Genomic DNA, 15,839 nt, shown 5'->3' with positions numbered 1-15,839 from the left:
TTTAATTTTTAGGTTTTGAAAATTAAGCTTATAAATATTGTATCCCGCCTATGATTTCTTTGTCCCATAATTTAAAATCAAGCAAAACTTTGAAATCTAAAAATAAAAATTAAAAAAAAAAAAAAAAAAAAAAAAAAAAAGGTAGTTTTTATTTATAAAATTTTGTCAAGAATTCAAATGTTTGATAAGGAAAAGATGAAAACCATAGTAAAATTGTAAGAAAATAAGCATGATTTTCAAATACTAAAGGGTTATCAAACAGGGTCTTATCTATTTATTAAACACCTTTTAAAATGAAAATACACATGAGATACAAACCTAAAAGTTTAAAAACTAAACGGATAATTTAACCAATTTTCTTAATATTTTTTGGTTATTTCAAAAAAGAAAAAAAAAAGGTGTTACATAACATTATGAAATACATTTTTTAAAAAATTGGGTAATCACAATTGATAGGACTTTTAGGACAAATAATTATGTGTATAGGAAAATTTTTAAAGGATTATAAATATAGCAAAAAAATTGAAAAGAAATATAGCAAAATCTATCTATGATAGACTCCATCGAGATAGACTCTTATTAGTGATAAACTCCTATTAACGATATAGTCTATCACTAAATATCCTAAAAACTAGTTTTAAATTTTATTATATTTATAAATTCTTTTGCATTATGTTATATCTACTAATATTTTAGACCTTTTACTATATTTGCAATTGTCCCTAAAAAATATGTGAAAGAGAGAGGAAAAGAAAGAAGAAAAACATTAGTAAACAATCCCATATATTGGCCTTCTACTTGCTCAAAATCTTGCAAGATGCTCTTGGGCTTCTTATTTAAGCCCATTTGCTTTCCTAAGAATTGGGAAAACAAACTCCTCCCTCAAACATGGATAAGGTTTTGGAAGTCAAAACTTACCATCCTTTTCTTTCTAGGCACATGTTCCAACATCCTAGTTTCTATTTATTGCTAATTATTTGGTGTGATCGTGATAATATAACGGTAAAGAAAACATCTTGAATTCACATCCAATGATTATTCAAGAATATCTCGATTTTTTAATCCACATTCACCAATTTATTATGAGACAGCCACATTGGAATGATCTCATTAAATAATTTATCCTATTCATATGCCTTTTAACTATGTATGGAATAAAGTGCCTCTTGAAAAGGTATCTCAAACTTTTATTTCATGGTAACAACTAACCACCTTGCTCCACTAGAATCAGTTCATCTTAAGAAACTCAAAATTTGCTTCATTGAGTTTTTGTGCAGCAGAAGTCAAAGTGGCATTACTCTTGCAGAAAGCAAACCTGATATATCTATTTTGATAGCTACAATCTTCCTCGATGCGCTTCTCTCTCGATGAATTCGTTTGAAAAAATCCACATCCTGGCACCGCCACCACTCCGGCTCGTTTTATCAGTTCCTCAACACAATCAACCTGCAAGTAATCAATCAAAAAACGAAGTCATTTCACTTAAATACAATGGCCAACCATACTTTATTTTCAGCAGATTTAGTTGCGATATGTACATCAGTAAGTGTGCAACTTTTGGGGAGTTCTGCAAATAAAAAAAACGAGCCTTGAGGTTCAAACTGAACTTGAAATCCGATATTGGCAAGCAACTTAAGGATAAAGTCTCTTTTTGATTCGTAGTCCTGCACGTCAAACAACATACTCCATGAATGAAACATAGAAAACAGAAGATGGTTTTTGAGATTTCAGTTCAATTGAATTGAGGTTTTAGTTATCAATTGCACAAAATAAAAGGAAAGTTCTTGGCTATGAAAATTATAACCTACTTGTCTTAGTGACTCGAAATATTCCGGAGGACTTCGCAATGCAATCAAGGCAGCTTCCTGAAAAGGGGCAGGAGCAGAGTCTGTAATTCTAACATGAATGTTTCTCATTGCAGAGGCAATAAAAGCAGGAGCAATTGCCCAACCAATCCTCCAACCTAAGTAATAGGAAACAACACAATGAAACGACAAACACGCGTTAGTTTAATGATAACTGGTCACATATTGTGCAAAAAAAAGTTTTCTGGTTCTCATGTTGACATGAAAACTAATAAATTCATTAAAAGCACAGATTTAAGTACGGATCTGATCTAGATGTAACCTGTAACAGAAAACGTTTTAGACAGGGAAGATGTGATGATTGTCCTCCCACACATTCCCGGAACTGAGGCAAGAGATACATGTTTTGCATCACCAAATGTTATATACTCGTAAACCTGTTGAGCGTCGTATTGGAAAAGAAAAGTGTATCAAGATGAGCAAGGGAAGTCTCCGACACAATTAGATATGGTAGTCAATGAACGTGAACAAGTCATAAAAGACAAGGTTGTCATACTTCATCTGTTATGGCTAGGCAATCATTGGCACAGCAAGCTCTCGCAATTGTATCAAGTTCAACTTTGGAGAAAACTTTTCCGGTTGGATTGTGCGGGCTTCATAAACAACGAATGCAAATTGTTAAACATCATATTAGATAATTCACCAAAAGTTCAGCAAGAAAAGACCAACCACTCCATTCATTTTTCATTTAATACAAACAGAAGTTTCTTGCTTAGTATCTTATTGTTGTTGAAGATTGTCATGATCGTCCATTCATCATTTATCTTATACAAGAAAAAGAAAAGATATCCTAAATAAAACCGTGCATTTTGACACAGGAACTTCACAAAAAAAATATTCTTCCGTGTTGAACTGAGTAACATCCTTTCAAAGAAAGAATCATAATTTTCTGTTCAGTTATGATTATGAAGAATGAGAATATATTTTACGATCAACATGATTATCTAGTCAAGAATATGAAATTCTTACCTGTTCAATACTATAGCTTTTGTTCTATCCGTAAAGGACTTCAAAAGTTTATTTGGGTCAAGAGTCCACTTAGGTGGGTCAAGTGCTACATATACCTGTTCATTTTGAATTCAAAATCAGGTGGGAAATCAGTTTGAGAAATCAGAGGAATCAATTTATGACATTTGTTAATGAGAAACAAGTTAGCTTACTGGAATTCCCCCAGCAATGGATAAAACACTTGCATATGTGTCGAACGATGGATCAAAAATTATAACTTCATCACCAGGGTTTATCACTATCAAATCAGAAGATATTAAGATGATAAAACAAATTATACGAACATATAGAACAGAAAAACAACCCATGTAGGCCTCGTTTGGTAACCATTTTGTTTTTGTTTTTAAAAATTAAGTCTATGGATACTACTTCCACCTCCAAATTTCTTCCTTTATTATCTACTTTTCACCAATGATTTAAAAAACCAAACCAAATTTTGAGAACTAAAAACAGTAGCTTTCAAAAAGTTGTTCTTGTTTTTTAAATTTGGCTAAGAATTCAACCATTGTAATTAAGAAAGATGCAAATCATGGTACGGAGTGTAGATGATATAGGCTTAATTTTCAAAAACAAAATGAACCAAACGGGGCTTTAATGTTTCAAAGCAATGGAAAGAATCAATGGGATAAGAACACGAAGACATGTACCAGAAAATACAGCAGCAGCAAATGCCTCAGTTTGACCACAACAAATAGCAATATCAGTAAGAGGGTTAACATCTAAGCCATGAGTTTTCTTTACTATCTTCGCCAGTTCGTCACATATCCCCTGCACGTGCCTTGTCTTTCAACACTACGTTTAGTACATTTAAGAAGTCAAATTGTATTAACATACTGTTTTTTTTTCTTTTCATAAAGAATGAAAATTTCATCCAGAAATAATGAAAGAATAGAAAGACATCCATAAAAACAAGTCCACAATAAAGAGGTCCCACAGAAGGACTCCAGTCAAGTACAGTAAGACCTAACGTTTAGTTACAAAAAGATTTAGTCATTGATACCTAGAGAGAAACGTAGAACCTAGAGATAAACAAAATACCAGGACCCCTCTTCCTACCTCGAAAGGTTCTATTGTTCTTTCCTCTCAAACACCCCAAAAGATTGCATAAACCCCCAGCTTGCCAAAGAAACATCCATTTATCTCAAAAGGGAGCGTTGAAAGAGGAACTCCTCGATGTAGAATTGCATCAAAGAACAGGTTCACTCTTTTGTAATCAACATGCATAATCTACTTAATGCACGGCAGGGGATGCCAGGAAAATCAACACCAAAGGAATCCCCAATCTGGAAATGCATCAATTGATATTAATTTTGTTAGAAACCTGAATGTAGTCTATTTAGACATTTGGAATAAAGAAACTAAATGGCTAGCCTGTTTAGATTGGCTTTCTAAATGCTTAAATATCTATTTCTAAGTGGAAAAGAAAATGTATTTAAGCCTTTAGTAAGTCAATTCAAACAACCCCAAGTCCTATTTGGATGTGCTTTTTACAAAACTGAAAGAACTTTTGCAGGAAGATATTTGGGAGTAATGTAAAAGCATTTTTGAAAATAGTCAAAAGCACTTGATGGATTCTTTTCCAATGAAAGCATTTTAGTTTAAAATACTGATTTTAAAATAACTTGCAAGCACACCTAACATAATAAAGAAGATTAGGTCCAAACTCATAGTCACAATCACCAAGCATTTCCAAGATGATTTAAGACAGACGGCAAATATTGAAATTAGAAATTCGACTAACAGCATCAAGGCCATCAGTGACCAAAGAATCCAAAAGAAAATGAAACGTTAAGGCAAGATATGAAGAAGTAAAGAGTAGAAGAATGAACCTGTACTGGTTGAAATCGGAGTTAATGGCGGAAACGGCGGCGTTTTTTAGGGTGAGAGGCGCGGGAAAATCTGGAAATCCTTCGGCAAGGTTGATGGCGTCGCATTGCTGAGCAAGAAGAGAGAGTTGTTGAATTGGTGAAGGGACGAATCTCTTAGCTACAGAGGATAGTTTCTTCTCTTCCTCCATGCCCAATCCTCTGCAAAATATCATTCATTAACGGATGAATTTTAACGCTTAAATTATTAACCCAATTTTTAATTTCTTCTATTTTCTCGACATAAAGAGTAAATGGGGACCAATCAAAGACGATAATTTTCACTCAATTTTCATAAGCATATAGTCTCGTTGGTAGATAACAAATTAATGTTGATACTCGATATTATACATGAAGCTATTGAACTAAAAATAATAATAAAAAAAAATAACCGAACATAATTATATTAATATATGAGTATAGATCTATAGTTCGAATCTTCCTATCTAATTGTACTAAAAAAAGAATTTAACTTAAAAGTTGAAACGATACAATATACTTTTACAACAAAGAAAATGTCACAAGATATAAAATTGAATCCTAATCTTTGACCTAATTGTACAATGTTTTGTTAAAATTTCTTAAGTGAAAAATTTAAGTTCATGAAATATTTTGTTAATACTAAAATTTAGGCACGAAATTGTTGCTTCCATTAAAATTTAAGTATCTAGAGTGTTTTTTTTAATTAATAAAAAAACTAATTGTCGATAAGAGCATGATATGTTAAGGAATTACTTATTCTAGAAAATTCAAAGAACTAAAAGAAAAAAGAAAATTGTTAGGTGCAAACCTCCACTTAATTATTTGCGATGTATTGTTCTAATATTAGGTTTAAATACAAGTTTATTCACTAAATTTTCGTGTTAGTGACTACTAGATATCTAAATTTTAAAAAATATCCAAGAAGTCCCTAAACTTTTAATATTATATCTAATAAGTCCTTAAACTTTAAATTTTACATTTAATAGATTATTGACCTTTTAACATTAAAGTTCATCAATCTATTGGGCAAAATATTAAAATTTAATTTCATGCCTAAACCATCCATCAACTTTAAAAGAATATTGAATATGATAGGAATCTGTTAGACATATAATTAAAATTATGCGGATTTATACAATAATTTTAAAATTTAAAATCTTTCAGTTACTAAATTGAAAATTGAAAGACTTCTTAGATACTTTTAAAAGTTCAAGGACTTATTAGACAAGAAAATGAAAATCTATGGACTAAAACAGTATTTTCACGTCATATTAATCAAAAGAGTTAATTAAATGCATTATAATGTTTTCTTATTTCAATAATGTGAGAATAAATATTCTAACATTTAAAGTCTTGTATGATAAATATTTCGCCTTTGAATTTTGTAAAATAAGCTTATAAAAACTACAAGTATTATTCGATTTGTTATCCACTTTTAATAGATGATTCCAAATTCAAATCAAGTTTAAGAATACAAATGTTTCCACAAGAAAAATAAGACCATTGTAAAGTAACTGTGAGAAAACGAATTAATTTAAAAAAAAAATCAATAACTATATTTATCAATCAAATTAACATGAATATAACTTAATTGATATAAAATATAAACTATCAACCAATACGTTAAAGATTTGAACCCTCCACCGAATATATTATTTTACTCAAAAAAAGAATCTTAAAATTTTAAAACAAATACATTAACATTTTAACTAGTTGAATTATGTTCACGTAAACTAGAAATGAGATTCATTAAAAAGGACTAAAATAACTATATGAAGATGCTACATTAGTTAGTGACCCATGATTTCATGAATTAGGAAATAAATTTCATCTCCATCCAATTGGTTCATTAGATGACACATTCCTAAACTCCATTATTTAACATCATAATTGAATTAAACTCTATTATTTAATATCATAACTTAAGAAACATGTTTGTGACAAATGGTGAGGAGTGAAGAAGAGACAAAAAGAGGCCCATAAGTTGAGGTCCAAATGAATAGAGAATTTGTCTGTGTTTGTTGGTTGTGAAGAAAATTAGACAGAATGTCAAAAAAAACTCACTAAAAACTGACCTTTTTGTTGTAAAATTAGTGCGCCCCAAATGGGATTGAGGCATACCTTTAATTAAACATTTTGGAGCAAATTCAGGCCATAACTCTGCCTTTGCCTCCCACTTTTTTCTTCTTTTTTTTTTTTCAATTACTAAAAATGTCTTAAATTTATTATCTATCACATTCTATATTCTAAATTGTACACTTATTATATTATTTACGATTTTAGACCTAAGATACCTTCTAACTCTATCGACACATCTACATATATATTATCTTAAATTTTTTTTGGTAATAAAAGTATTCTCTCTCTTTAATCGTGGACGTAGCGAACACATTATTAATGAACTATGTAAATCTTCATGTTGATCCTTACTATTTACACTTTCATGCTTTCTTTGTTGGTTGATTTCGTTTATGTACCAACATGTATTCTTTCCTCTATTTAAATGTCTATTTGAATTGACTTTGTTTCAAAAAGTGTTTCTAAATGAAGAAAAAAGAGTATTTTTTAAGCGTTTAAAAAATCAATCTAAACATACTCTAAATTTTATTATCATACCACATATTTAATAAGAGAAGAGAATTAAAACTAACCGTATCAATTTTGAACATAATTTAGTGAATAAGACATCTATTATCTTCTTCGTAGTTATGTTATTTGTATAAAAGAAAAGAAAAATATGGTATCGAGTGAAAAGTTCAGATATAACTAACCATGTTTATCTATCATTATTACTATTATTTAGGTGATCAACATATAAAGTTTTTTTAAAAGAGATTTTAGACAAATTCTAAAGATTATTAAGCTTTGTTATCAAAATTTTGCTAAAAGTTGCATAATTTGATGGACTACTTTTCAAATAAACACATGTATGTGTATAGTATCAATTATGAGAATGACACTTGAAATGAGATAAGGTACATTATTGACACTCAAAAGTACTTGTGAAAAAATAAATAAATAAACCCCTAAAAGGTAGAGGATCATTGATCAACAACTTCAAAAATATTTGTGAAATCTAGACAATAATAAACCCCTAAATTTGTAGAAGATCAAGAAAATTGTCATCCCCCTCCACCACTGTTTGGTTTATAAGTTGTAAAATTATATTCAATTTATCAACTTTAAAAGGATTTAATAAGTTCTAAAACTTTTAATTTTGTCAAACATAAGTACATAATATATTCATTTTTCTTAAAAAAATAACTAACCTATTAACTCCAAATTGAAATACATGTTTAGATGAACCTAAATCAAAGTTTACGAAGTTATTCAATACTATACAAAGTTTGAAAAAATATTAAATATAAAATTTAAAGATCAAATTGATAATTTTTTTCTTTTGAAAGATAACATATCTACAAAAATACACATTTAAATTTGTAAATTAACTCACTAAAAAACAATATGTTTATTATATATATTTTTTTTGTCCCTAAATTTTGGATCTTATTCTATTTTAGCCCCTAAATTTTTAAAATTTTTAATTGTAGTATCTAAACTTTTAAAAATGGCTTACGTTGTTCCTTGCTATTAAAATTTTGTTAACTGAGATAACTTGTATTTTTTTATGATTAGGCTGTCAAATAAGTTAGTGATGCTAAAAAATCTAAGCTTTCAATTTTGAATTAAGTGGTAAAGTGATTTTTTATGGAAGATCTCAAAAGTCATTTTATGTCCAAGATATTGGTTGTGTTCACTATTTCGGCACATTGGTTGTTACTATTTTACTTTATTTTCATCTTGTTCAATTCATGCTAGATGTTATTTTATTTTTAAACAGATTTCATCTTTAAAATGTTTAATCTTAACACTAGAGATCAAAATAAACACTTTTTAAAAATTTAGGAACTAAAATAAACATTTTTGAAAGTTTAAGGATCAAAATAGGATAAGTTTCAAAGTTAATTACCAAAGAGAGAAACTTTTTTTTTCTTTTTTATTTTTACAATGACACAACATTTATTATGTAATTTGATTATATTTGAAACTAAAAAGTGATTTATGAATATATGCTTATAAGGAAAGCACATTAAAGAAACCTACTTCCCAATTGTGGGTAGAAGCATTAAGGGTATAGCCGTCATTACACCTTCTGATCCTAGGCGTTCCCTGTCGTCCACCTCCTCACTTGATAAAAACCGGAAGGAATTAACCCAAAAATTCAAAACAGAGCTCTTAAGAAGATTCTCTTTCATTCTTTCTCTCAGGACTTTCTTCAAACACCTTCCGTTCTCACTGATGCTCAAAGCTTAAGCTGAAGTGATTGGTGATTTTGGTTTGGATCCGGTGATCATGGCGTTCCTCGTGAACCGTCCCGCCGATTTCTCTGCTTCGACCTTCACCCCATCTCTAATGGCAGCCGTTTCGAAACAGAGTCTGCTCAATAGGGAGCCGCAGAAACAGAGGGCCTGCGTCCATTGTTGCACCACCAGAACCCCTCTCTGGAGAGCCGGTCCGGCGGGGCCAAGGGTATAATTACTTATTCCCATCTCTTTTTCTAGTTATTTCTTCATCAAACTAACAGTTTCCATACTAAGGGAGCTAATACCAGAGCAATATCACAAGATTGCATTACACTCTCATCAAACACAAAACAAAATTCTATTTCTAGAGTTTTCTATTTTTTTTTTTAATTTATATTGCAATATATATTTTATCATTTTGCCCATGTGTTTTGTGTTTTGTCTATTGAAAATATGTAAAATGTTCTGAAATCTAATTTAAAATCCATTTGATAACTTTTTTTTAAAAAAAAAAAAAAAATGTTTAAGCTTATAAGCATGGTTCTCTTTTTAAATTTTTTTAATTTCTCGTCAGTTTTTTTACTATCTTTTAAAAAGTTAAATTTTGAAAAATAATTATTTTTTATAAAAAATATTTATAAAAATAGTAAAATTTTACCGTATTTACTATAGATATAGATAATAATCTATCATAGTCTATAACAGATGGACATTGACATTTTGTTATTATTTGTAAATATTTTGAACAGTTTTGTTATTTAAAATAATTTTTTATTTTTTAATTTAAAATTTGATTTAAGAACTTAAATCTTTCCTCTACCCATATTAAAAAAATTCAATTGAAAATATAAGAAGAAACAACTATAAATTTTTAAAATAAAAAATAAAAATAAAGGGATCGATCTCTCCATCCAAAATATAAGCCTACACACTATTTTTTAATATATATTTATATATATATGCCGATGATATGTCATTTTATTTCAAATATGTTTATTTTGACTATGTTCATACTTTTATTATTTTTATAGCTGATAACAATGCTCATACTTGACTAAAAATTTTGAGGTGGGATGATTATTTCATCGTACCATAAATGTAGCGTTCTTCTGTTTATTTTTTAAACTTTTTAATTTGTTAATTTGACATAGTTTAAGATTAAGATGTATATTTTCAACTTAAGAAGATTAGAAATTTTAATCTTTCCATTCATACAATAAATTAATAAAAAAAAAAAAATTCAAAGAAAATAATTAAAATAATAATTCTTTTAAATGACGAAACTATTAAAAAAAATTTAGACAAAATGTCGTTGAGTATTGGACATTAATATTTTATTATATTTTTAAATAAATTAACTCATTTTTCTATATTTAAAAACAACCTAATAAAAAAGTATTTTTAATTATAAATACTAGCAACCAGATGTCAAACACTAGGAATAATTGTGACAGATTGTTTCAAATGTAGCTGAAAAAGAGAAACTTCGAATATGGATTTATATTTAAGCATTATATATAACTTCATTTTGTTTTCAATCAATTGATTTATGTGTTGTTCTTTGTTTTCTGTTGACACAGTCGCTGTGCAATGCATGTGGGATTCGATACAGGAAGATGAAGAATAATAACGACAACAATAATAATAACAATAATAAGATCGGAAAAGGGAAGAAAGTGGGAGGAGGATCATTGAAGATGAGAGTGGTGAAGTTAGCGAGAAAGATAGTTGCAGAGCCAATCGGAGAAGAAGAACAGGCGGCCGCGATGCTTCTTATGGCTCTATCTTCCGCCTATGTCTGAAACATATGAATTTTGTAAAGAGTGGACTCTACGTTACCAGTCTCTCTTTATTTTGTATGGAAAGAGAGATTTCGAGGTGGAGAAAATAATTTTCGAAATATATATTATATTTTTTTAGTTCAAGTTGTTTTTATATCAATTCATCTCTCTATATATATTTTGTTGAATAATTACACTAGTAAATATAACAAAATTTATTGATAGTAAACTTTATTGTTTATAGATTTTTATTCTTGATAAATTTTATCACAGATAAAAATCTATCAATGATGAACTTTAATAGTTAAATTTAAATTTTGTTATATATCTGTAAATTTTATATATTATTCTATATCTATTTAAATCTAGTCTTTAATGAATTTATTAATCTGTTTTTGTTTGGTTAATTTAAGTACAATTTAGTTTGTTTGTGAAATATTCATCAACATAACTAAACATAGTTAACTTGTGTATATAGAATAGAGTGAGAGTTAGAGTTGTACATAGAGTGAGGGTGGGATGGGGATGGGGATGGGGATAGGGATGGCTTCTCCGTCTCTATTCCTGCATCTTACATATTTTTCTATTTTCGTGAAATTTTTTATTTGATTTTACAAAGATTGAAATAAAGATAGCCTACGAAAATTGTTTCCACAAGAAATCTATTTGATCTTTGTTAAAAAATTATTAAAATGATTTTCTTAAGAAAAAATTTCAATAATTGATTCTTTAATGAATTCTTTTTATGTATATTAAAGGTAAATTATTTATTTAACATTGTCCTATTCTAATTTTTAATCAATTATATTAATACATATAAAAGTCTTAGTAAGTTCATCCAAACACATAACTTTAAGTAATTAATTGTATAATGAATTTTATAGAATTTAAAAATAATTACTTATTTAATATTGTCTTATTCTAATTTTTAATTAATACATCATAATTAAAACCTTATATTATTAAATTCTTAATTTTCTTATTATCTAAACATAAAATTTTAATCATATTTATTTCAAATATTTTTCAGTTTCAAATTACAAGATTTAAAATAATTTCTTAAACATTTGAATCCAAATGGAGGGTTATAGATTTTCAAATTCACACTAACTAGTACAAAGCCATAAATATCGTGTATTGACTTTATCTCTTTTAAAAATATAAATTTAATCCATAAATTTTCAAGTTCTACAAATCTCTCCCTAGTCTCTCGCTCCCATTTCATGTTTTTATTAAATTAAAATTCGACTTACATTAGTAAATATCACCTAATTTATTTTCAATATATATATAAAAGAAAAAATTAAATCATTTTAATGAAAAATCGTGGGAAGTACTACATTTAAGTTTTTACTTTACAAAATTAGTACGTCTTTTGAAAAATTATTAGAATAATTTTTTTGATCCATTTCGTCTAAGATCAATCATCGAAATTTTTTGAAAAATTATTAGAATAATTTTTTTGATCCATTTCGTCTAAGATCAATCATCGAAATTTTGTTAACAAAACAATTTTTTTAATTTCGATTACGCATCGAGGTTTATTAAATTTTTTAAATGTTATGTAATCTTCTGAAATGTTTCTAAAATTAAAAAAAAAAATCACAGTATCAAATATTACACAATTGCGAGAAATTTGAAAAGATAATTGGTAAATTATTTAGATAATCGATAAATCTATTTAGAAATTCATGTAATTATGTGGATCTCGGTGTTAATCTCGCGCATAATAATGTCGAGATTCCATATATTTAGACTCGATGAAATTCAGCGTAATTAACATCAAATTTTATATATTTAAATTACTAAGTAGTAGAATCTCGAACAATATTAATACCAAGATTTAATATATATCCAAAATCTTATACAATTTTTCACAAGATTTGATCTTTCGCAAAATTTAAAAATGTCAATTCAATCATCTTAAATCAATTTGGAAAATCTATTTTCAAGGCCTGTGCCCTTGGGGTGGAGGTGAGTTATAAGATGTTCTTAGTAGAATCTCGAACAGTATTAATACCAAGATTCAATATATATCCAAAATCTTATACAATTTTTCACAATATTTGATCTTTCGCAAAATTTAAAAATGTCAATTCAATCATCTTAAATCAATTTGAAAAATCTATTTTCAAGGCCTGAGCCCTTGGGGTGGAGGTGAGTTATAAGATGTTTATAGGAATGATAGTAATTCTATTTTTACAATTTTTTTTGTCCACTCTTCTATGGTAACCCACCGCCGGTCTCATTGTATCAAATTCTGTTCTGCGATATTTGAGAATCACCGTCAAGGATGTTGACACTGACGCGACGGGGGACTCAACCGTCTTCCGAAAAGGGATGTCGCTATCTTGAATAGACAATTATCTCACTTCTTTTAGAAGCACATATTTCTCCAGGAGGACGATTGGGGCGTGGAGCAAAGCTCATTTTCGGGTAAAGCGGCGCATAAAAAAGCCCGGACTGGACTGAGCGAGAGGGGACGTTCCCTGTGTCTTTGTTTCTATTGCATTCTATCGTATCAAATTATGTTCTACTCGAATAGTTATCTGATAAAGGAAGGCAGTGCGAGTTCCGATCGTATTTTGGATTTGAATATGAATTCGTTTTTACTTTCTTTAGAAAATTCCATTCAGAATTCTGAAAATTCATATAATTATAAAAATATAAATTATGTCAAATATTTGAAAAATACAAAATAATTTGATGTAATATTTAGTAAAGATAATTGAATTTGGAGAAAATTTGAAAATATACGAGATTTGATTTAGTATAAGATTTCATACAAAATTGATGAAATGTATTACAACAATCGATAAGTGGTAAAAAAAAAATGTACTTTTAACTAAATGTCGAAAGCTGATTTCGTTAGAAAAATTATTCTAACGAATTTCTAAAGAGTGCTTGTTTTTTTAATATGAAAACTTAAAAAAATTATTTAGGATAATTGTCCCATTTTAATCCTTTAAAATAGGAAAACAAAAAGTGAATAACCTGTTTTTGAAAAATGGAAGTATGGGAGTTCCTGGGTTCTCTGAAGATAATTCCCCATTGTTCTAGGTGCATCTCCGAAGACACGACAAGACATAATAATATTATAAATAAATAAATTAGAATAACCCAGAACTTACCACTCAAAATACACGTGGACCCTGCGTTGTCAACCTGATGGCCACGTGTCATATTATCTTCTCATCTCTAGAAACTTGTTTATTTTTCTTTTTAATGACCTTGCCGAAAACAAAAATGTGGGAGTGAACAATGCAATCGAGATTGACGGCGATCGCACCGAAATCGAACTGGGCTCTCTCTCTGGCCCAATTTCAACGCCTCCGACGAAGTGCTCTGACGACACGTCGTACTGCTGACCCGTCCGTTCACGCCAACGACGACAATGACCCTGCGGTTTTATCCGGGGAACCCGAGGTATATTTCTTCTCTCTTATCGTATCATCATTTATCTGAGCTCTACGATTTCTTCTCTCTCTTATACTATCAAAATCATTCTGCTATTGTCAAAACTTCTCTTTAAAAAATTGACGTAAATCAATTTTGATAATAAGAAAATTGTATTTAAAAACGTAAAATTAATTTAATAATTAATTTTTAGTGATTTAACACTATGTTGGAAACATTGTAAAAATGTTTACAATGGCTTTGGAAGCGCTATTTTTAATTTCGATTATGATCCTGATTTTGTAGGAATCACAGGATAATTTAGAGCCAGATAATACAAAAGCCAATTACGAAAGGAAGGACCCTAAATTAGGAGATTCAAATGGGCCATTTGGGCAACCGAAGGCCCAACACGCTTCCTCCCCTCGGTTAGAAACCAAGGTAGTGGGCCAGGCCTCGAAGCCCATTACTCAACAAAAGAGACCCCAAAGTACGGTGACCGACGAGGTGAGCTGCATCGGCGTCTACGGCGGGCCGTTGGAGAAGGGGAAAGAAAACAGAACGACTGAAATGAAAGAACAGGAGGAAGACAATAGAGATTATTACAAGCACCACAAGGCGTCTCCATTGGCGGAGATCGAGTTTGCTGATACGCGTAAGCCGATAACCAGAGCCACGGACGGGACGGCGTACGACGGGGACGGGAAGGATGTGATTGGGTGGTTGCCGGAGCAGCTGGACACGGTGGATGATTCGCTGCGGAGAGCGACGGAGATTTGGAAACAAAATGCAATGCGTGGAGATCCCGATGCTCCACAGTCGAGGATTCTCAGGGCTTTGCGTGGTGAACAATTTTAAGTAAAGGCTTTTTGACATATGCATGTAAATTTTAATGTAGTTAATTTTACTAAGTTTATGGGTAAGTTTTAGCAAAAGATAATACTATAGTAGGGTTTATTTATATATTAGTAAATCTTGTGATTTTAGTTTCATTTATTTTCTTTAAAAGGGAGTGATTTTTGAAAGAAAACCCTCTAAATAAGAGTACTTGTATGGTGACCCTACCGAGAATTGATCCTGCACTATTTAAAAGAAGGGTTTTTGGGAATAGCTGGCTTGGCTTTTTAATATTCACCTGGTTCTGATTCTCAGTCGATGTGGGACAAGTTGATTCCTCCACGGCCGCACCATTGCTTCAACGTGGCCTCAAAATAAATAATAATAGTTTAAAATTTTGCGCCGCTTCTTAAATGTCTTCATCAACGGAAATTACCGAAATAATCTCACATCAGATCACAAATTGCGTGCACAAAGGGTAAAAAAAAATCCTGAAATTAGGAGTTATATATGGGAGGCTAATTCAATTATTTTGATAATCCTCGCTTGTAGCGACATTGTAGCCTATGGGGAGCCAATGTCCTAATTTCTTGTTTTAATTTAACTTTGACTTCAAAATGCCATAAATTTTGTTCCCCCCCCCCCATTTTTTACTTGTCTATTATTATTGTTTCACGTCTTTTCATAATGAATAAATGGTTCCGTAGAAGCTAAATCACTTGCTAACTGCCTGGTGCACTCGCCCATACACATGCTCTCCCTCTTAATTTCAAGTTTAGAGGTTGTATAAGTTTAAACATT

At 29.9% G+C, this 15,839-nt stretch overlaps 3 protein-coding genes across 4 annotated transcripts; 2 read left to right on the top strand and 1 right to left on the bottom strand.

Annotated features, from left to right (window-relative positions):
* Positions 1-1,011: 1,011 nt before the first annotated feature.
* On the bottom strand, positions 1,012-4,969 carry LOC120085273 (methionine aminotransferase-like). The gene is made up of 9 exons (XM_039041182.1): positions 4,703-4,969; positions 3,521-3,651; positions 3,026-3,111; positions 2,835-2,929; positions 2,362-2,458; positions 2,128-2,242; positions 1,809-1,963; positions 1,539-1,664; positions 1,012-1,446 (listed from the first exon to the last, which is right to left on the bottom strand). The coding sequence occupies exons 1-9, from the start codon at positions 4,912-4,914 to the stop codon at positions 1,228-1,230; spliced, it is 1,236 nt and encodes a 411-aa protein (XP_038897110.1). The 5' UTR covers positions 4,915-4,969; the 3' UTR covers positions 1,012-1,227.
* A 3,821-nt stretch (positions 4,970-8,790) lies between these two features.
* LOC120087136 (GATA transcription factor 15-like) lies at positions 8,791-10,901 on the top strand. Its single transcript, XM_039044030.1, has 2 exons — positions 8,791-9,250; positions 10,605-10,901. Exons 1-2 carry the CDS (start codon positions 9,074-9,076, stop codon positions 10,824-10,826), a joined length of 399 nt encoding a protein of 132 aa, XP_038899958.1. The 5' UTR covers positions 8,791-9,073; the 3' UTR covers positions 10,827-10,901.
* A 3,111-nt stretch (positions 10,902-14,012) lies between these two features.
* LOC120086662 lies at positions 14,013-15,311 on the top strand. Of its 2 annotated transcripts, none has more exons than XM_039043406.1 (2): positions 14,013-14,231; positions 14,517-15,311. In XM_039043406.1, the coding sequence occupies exons 1-2, from the start codon at positions 14,067-14,069 to the stop codon at positions 15,057-15,059; spliced, it is 708 nt and encodes a 235-aa protein (XP_038899334.1). In that variant the 5' UTR covers positions 14,013-14,066; the 3' UTR covers positions 15,060-15,311. The 2 variants fall into 2 exon arrangements, with proteins under 2 accessions (XP_038899334.1, XP_038899333.1); XM_039043405.1 differs by having other exon boundaries at positions 14,031-14,231; positions 14,508-15,311.
* Positions 15,312-15,839: the final 528 nt, after the last annotated feature.

The sequence above is a fragment of the Benincasa hispida genome, chromosome 9, assembly GCF_009727055.1.
Source record: "Benincasa hispida cultivar B227 chromosome 9, ASM972705v1, whole genome shotgun sequence".
In the NCBI taxonomy this organism is placed as follows: domain Eukaryota; kingdom Viridiplantae; phylum Streptophyta; class Magnoliopsida; order Cucurbitales; family Cucurbitaceae; genus Benincasa; species Benincasa hispida.
Note: the sequence above shows the minus strand (reverse complement) of the source record. Positions and strands in the feature narration are given on the sequence as shown.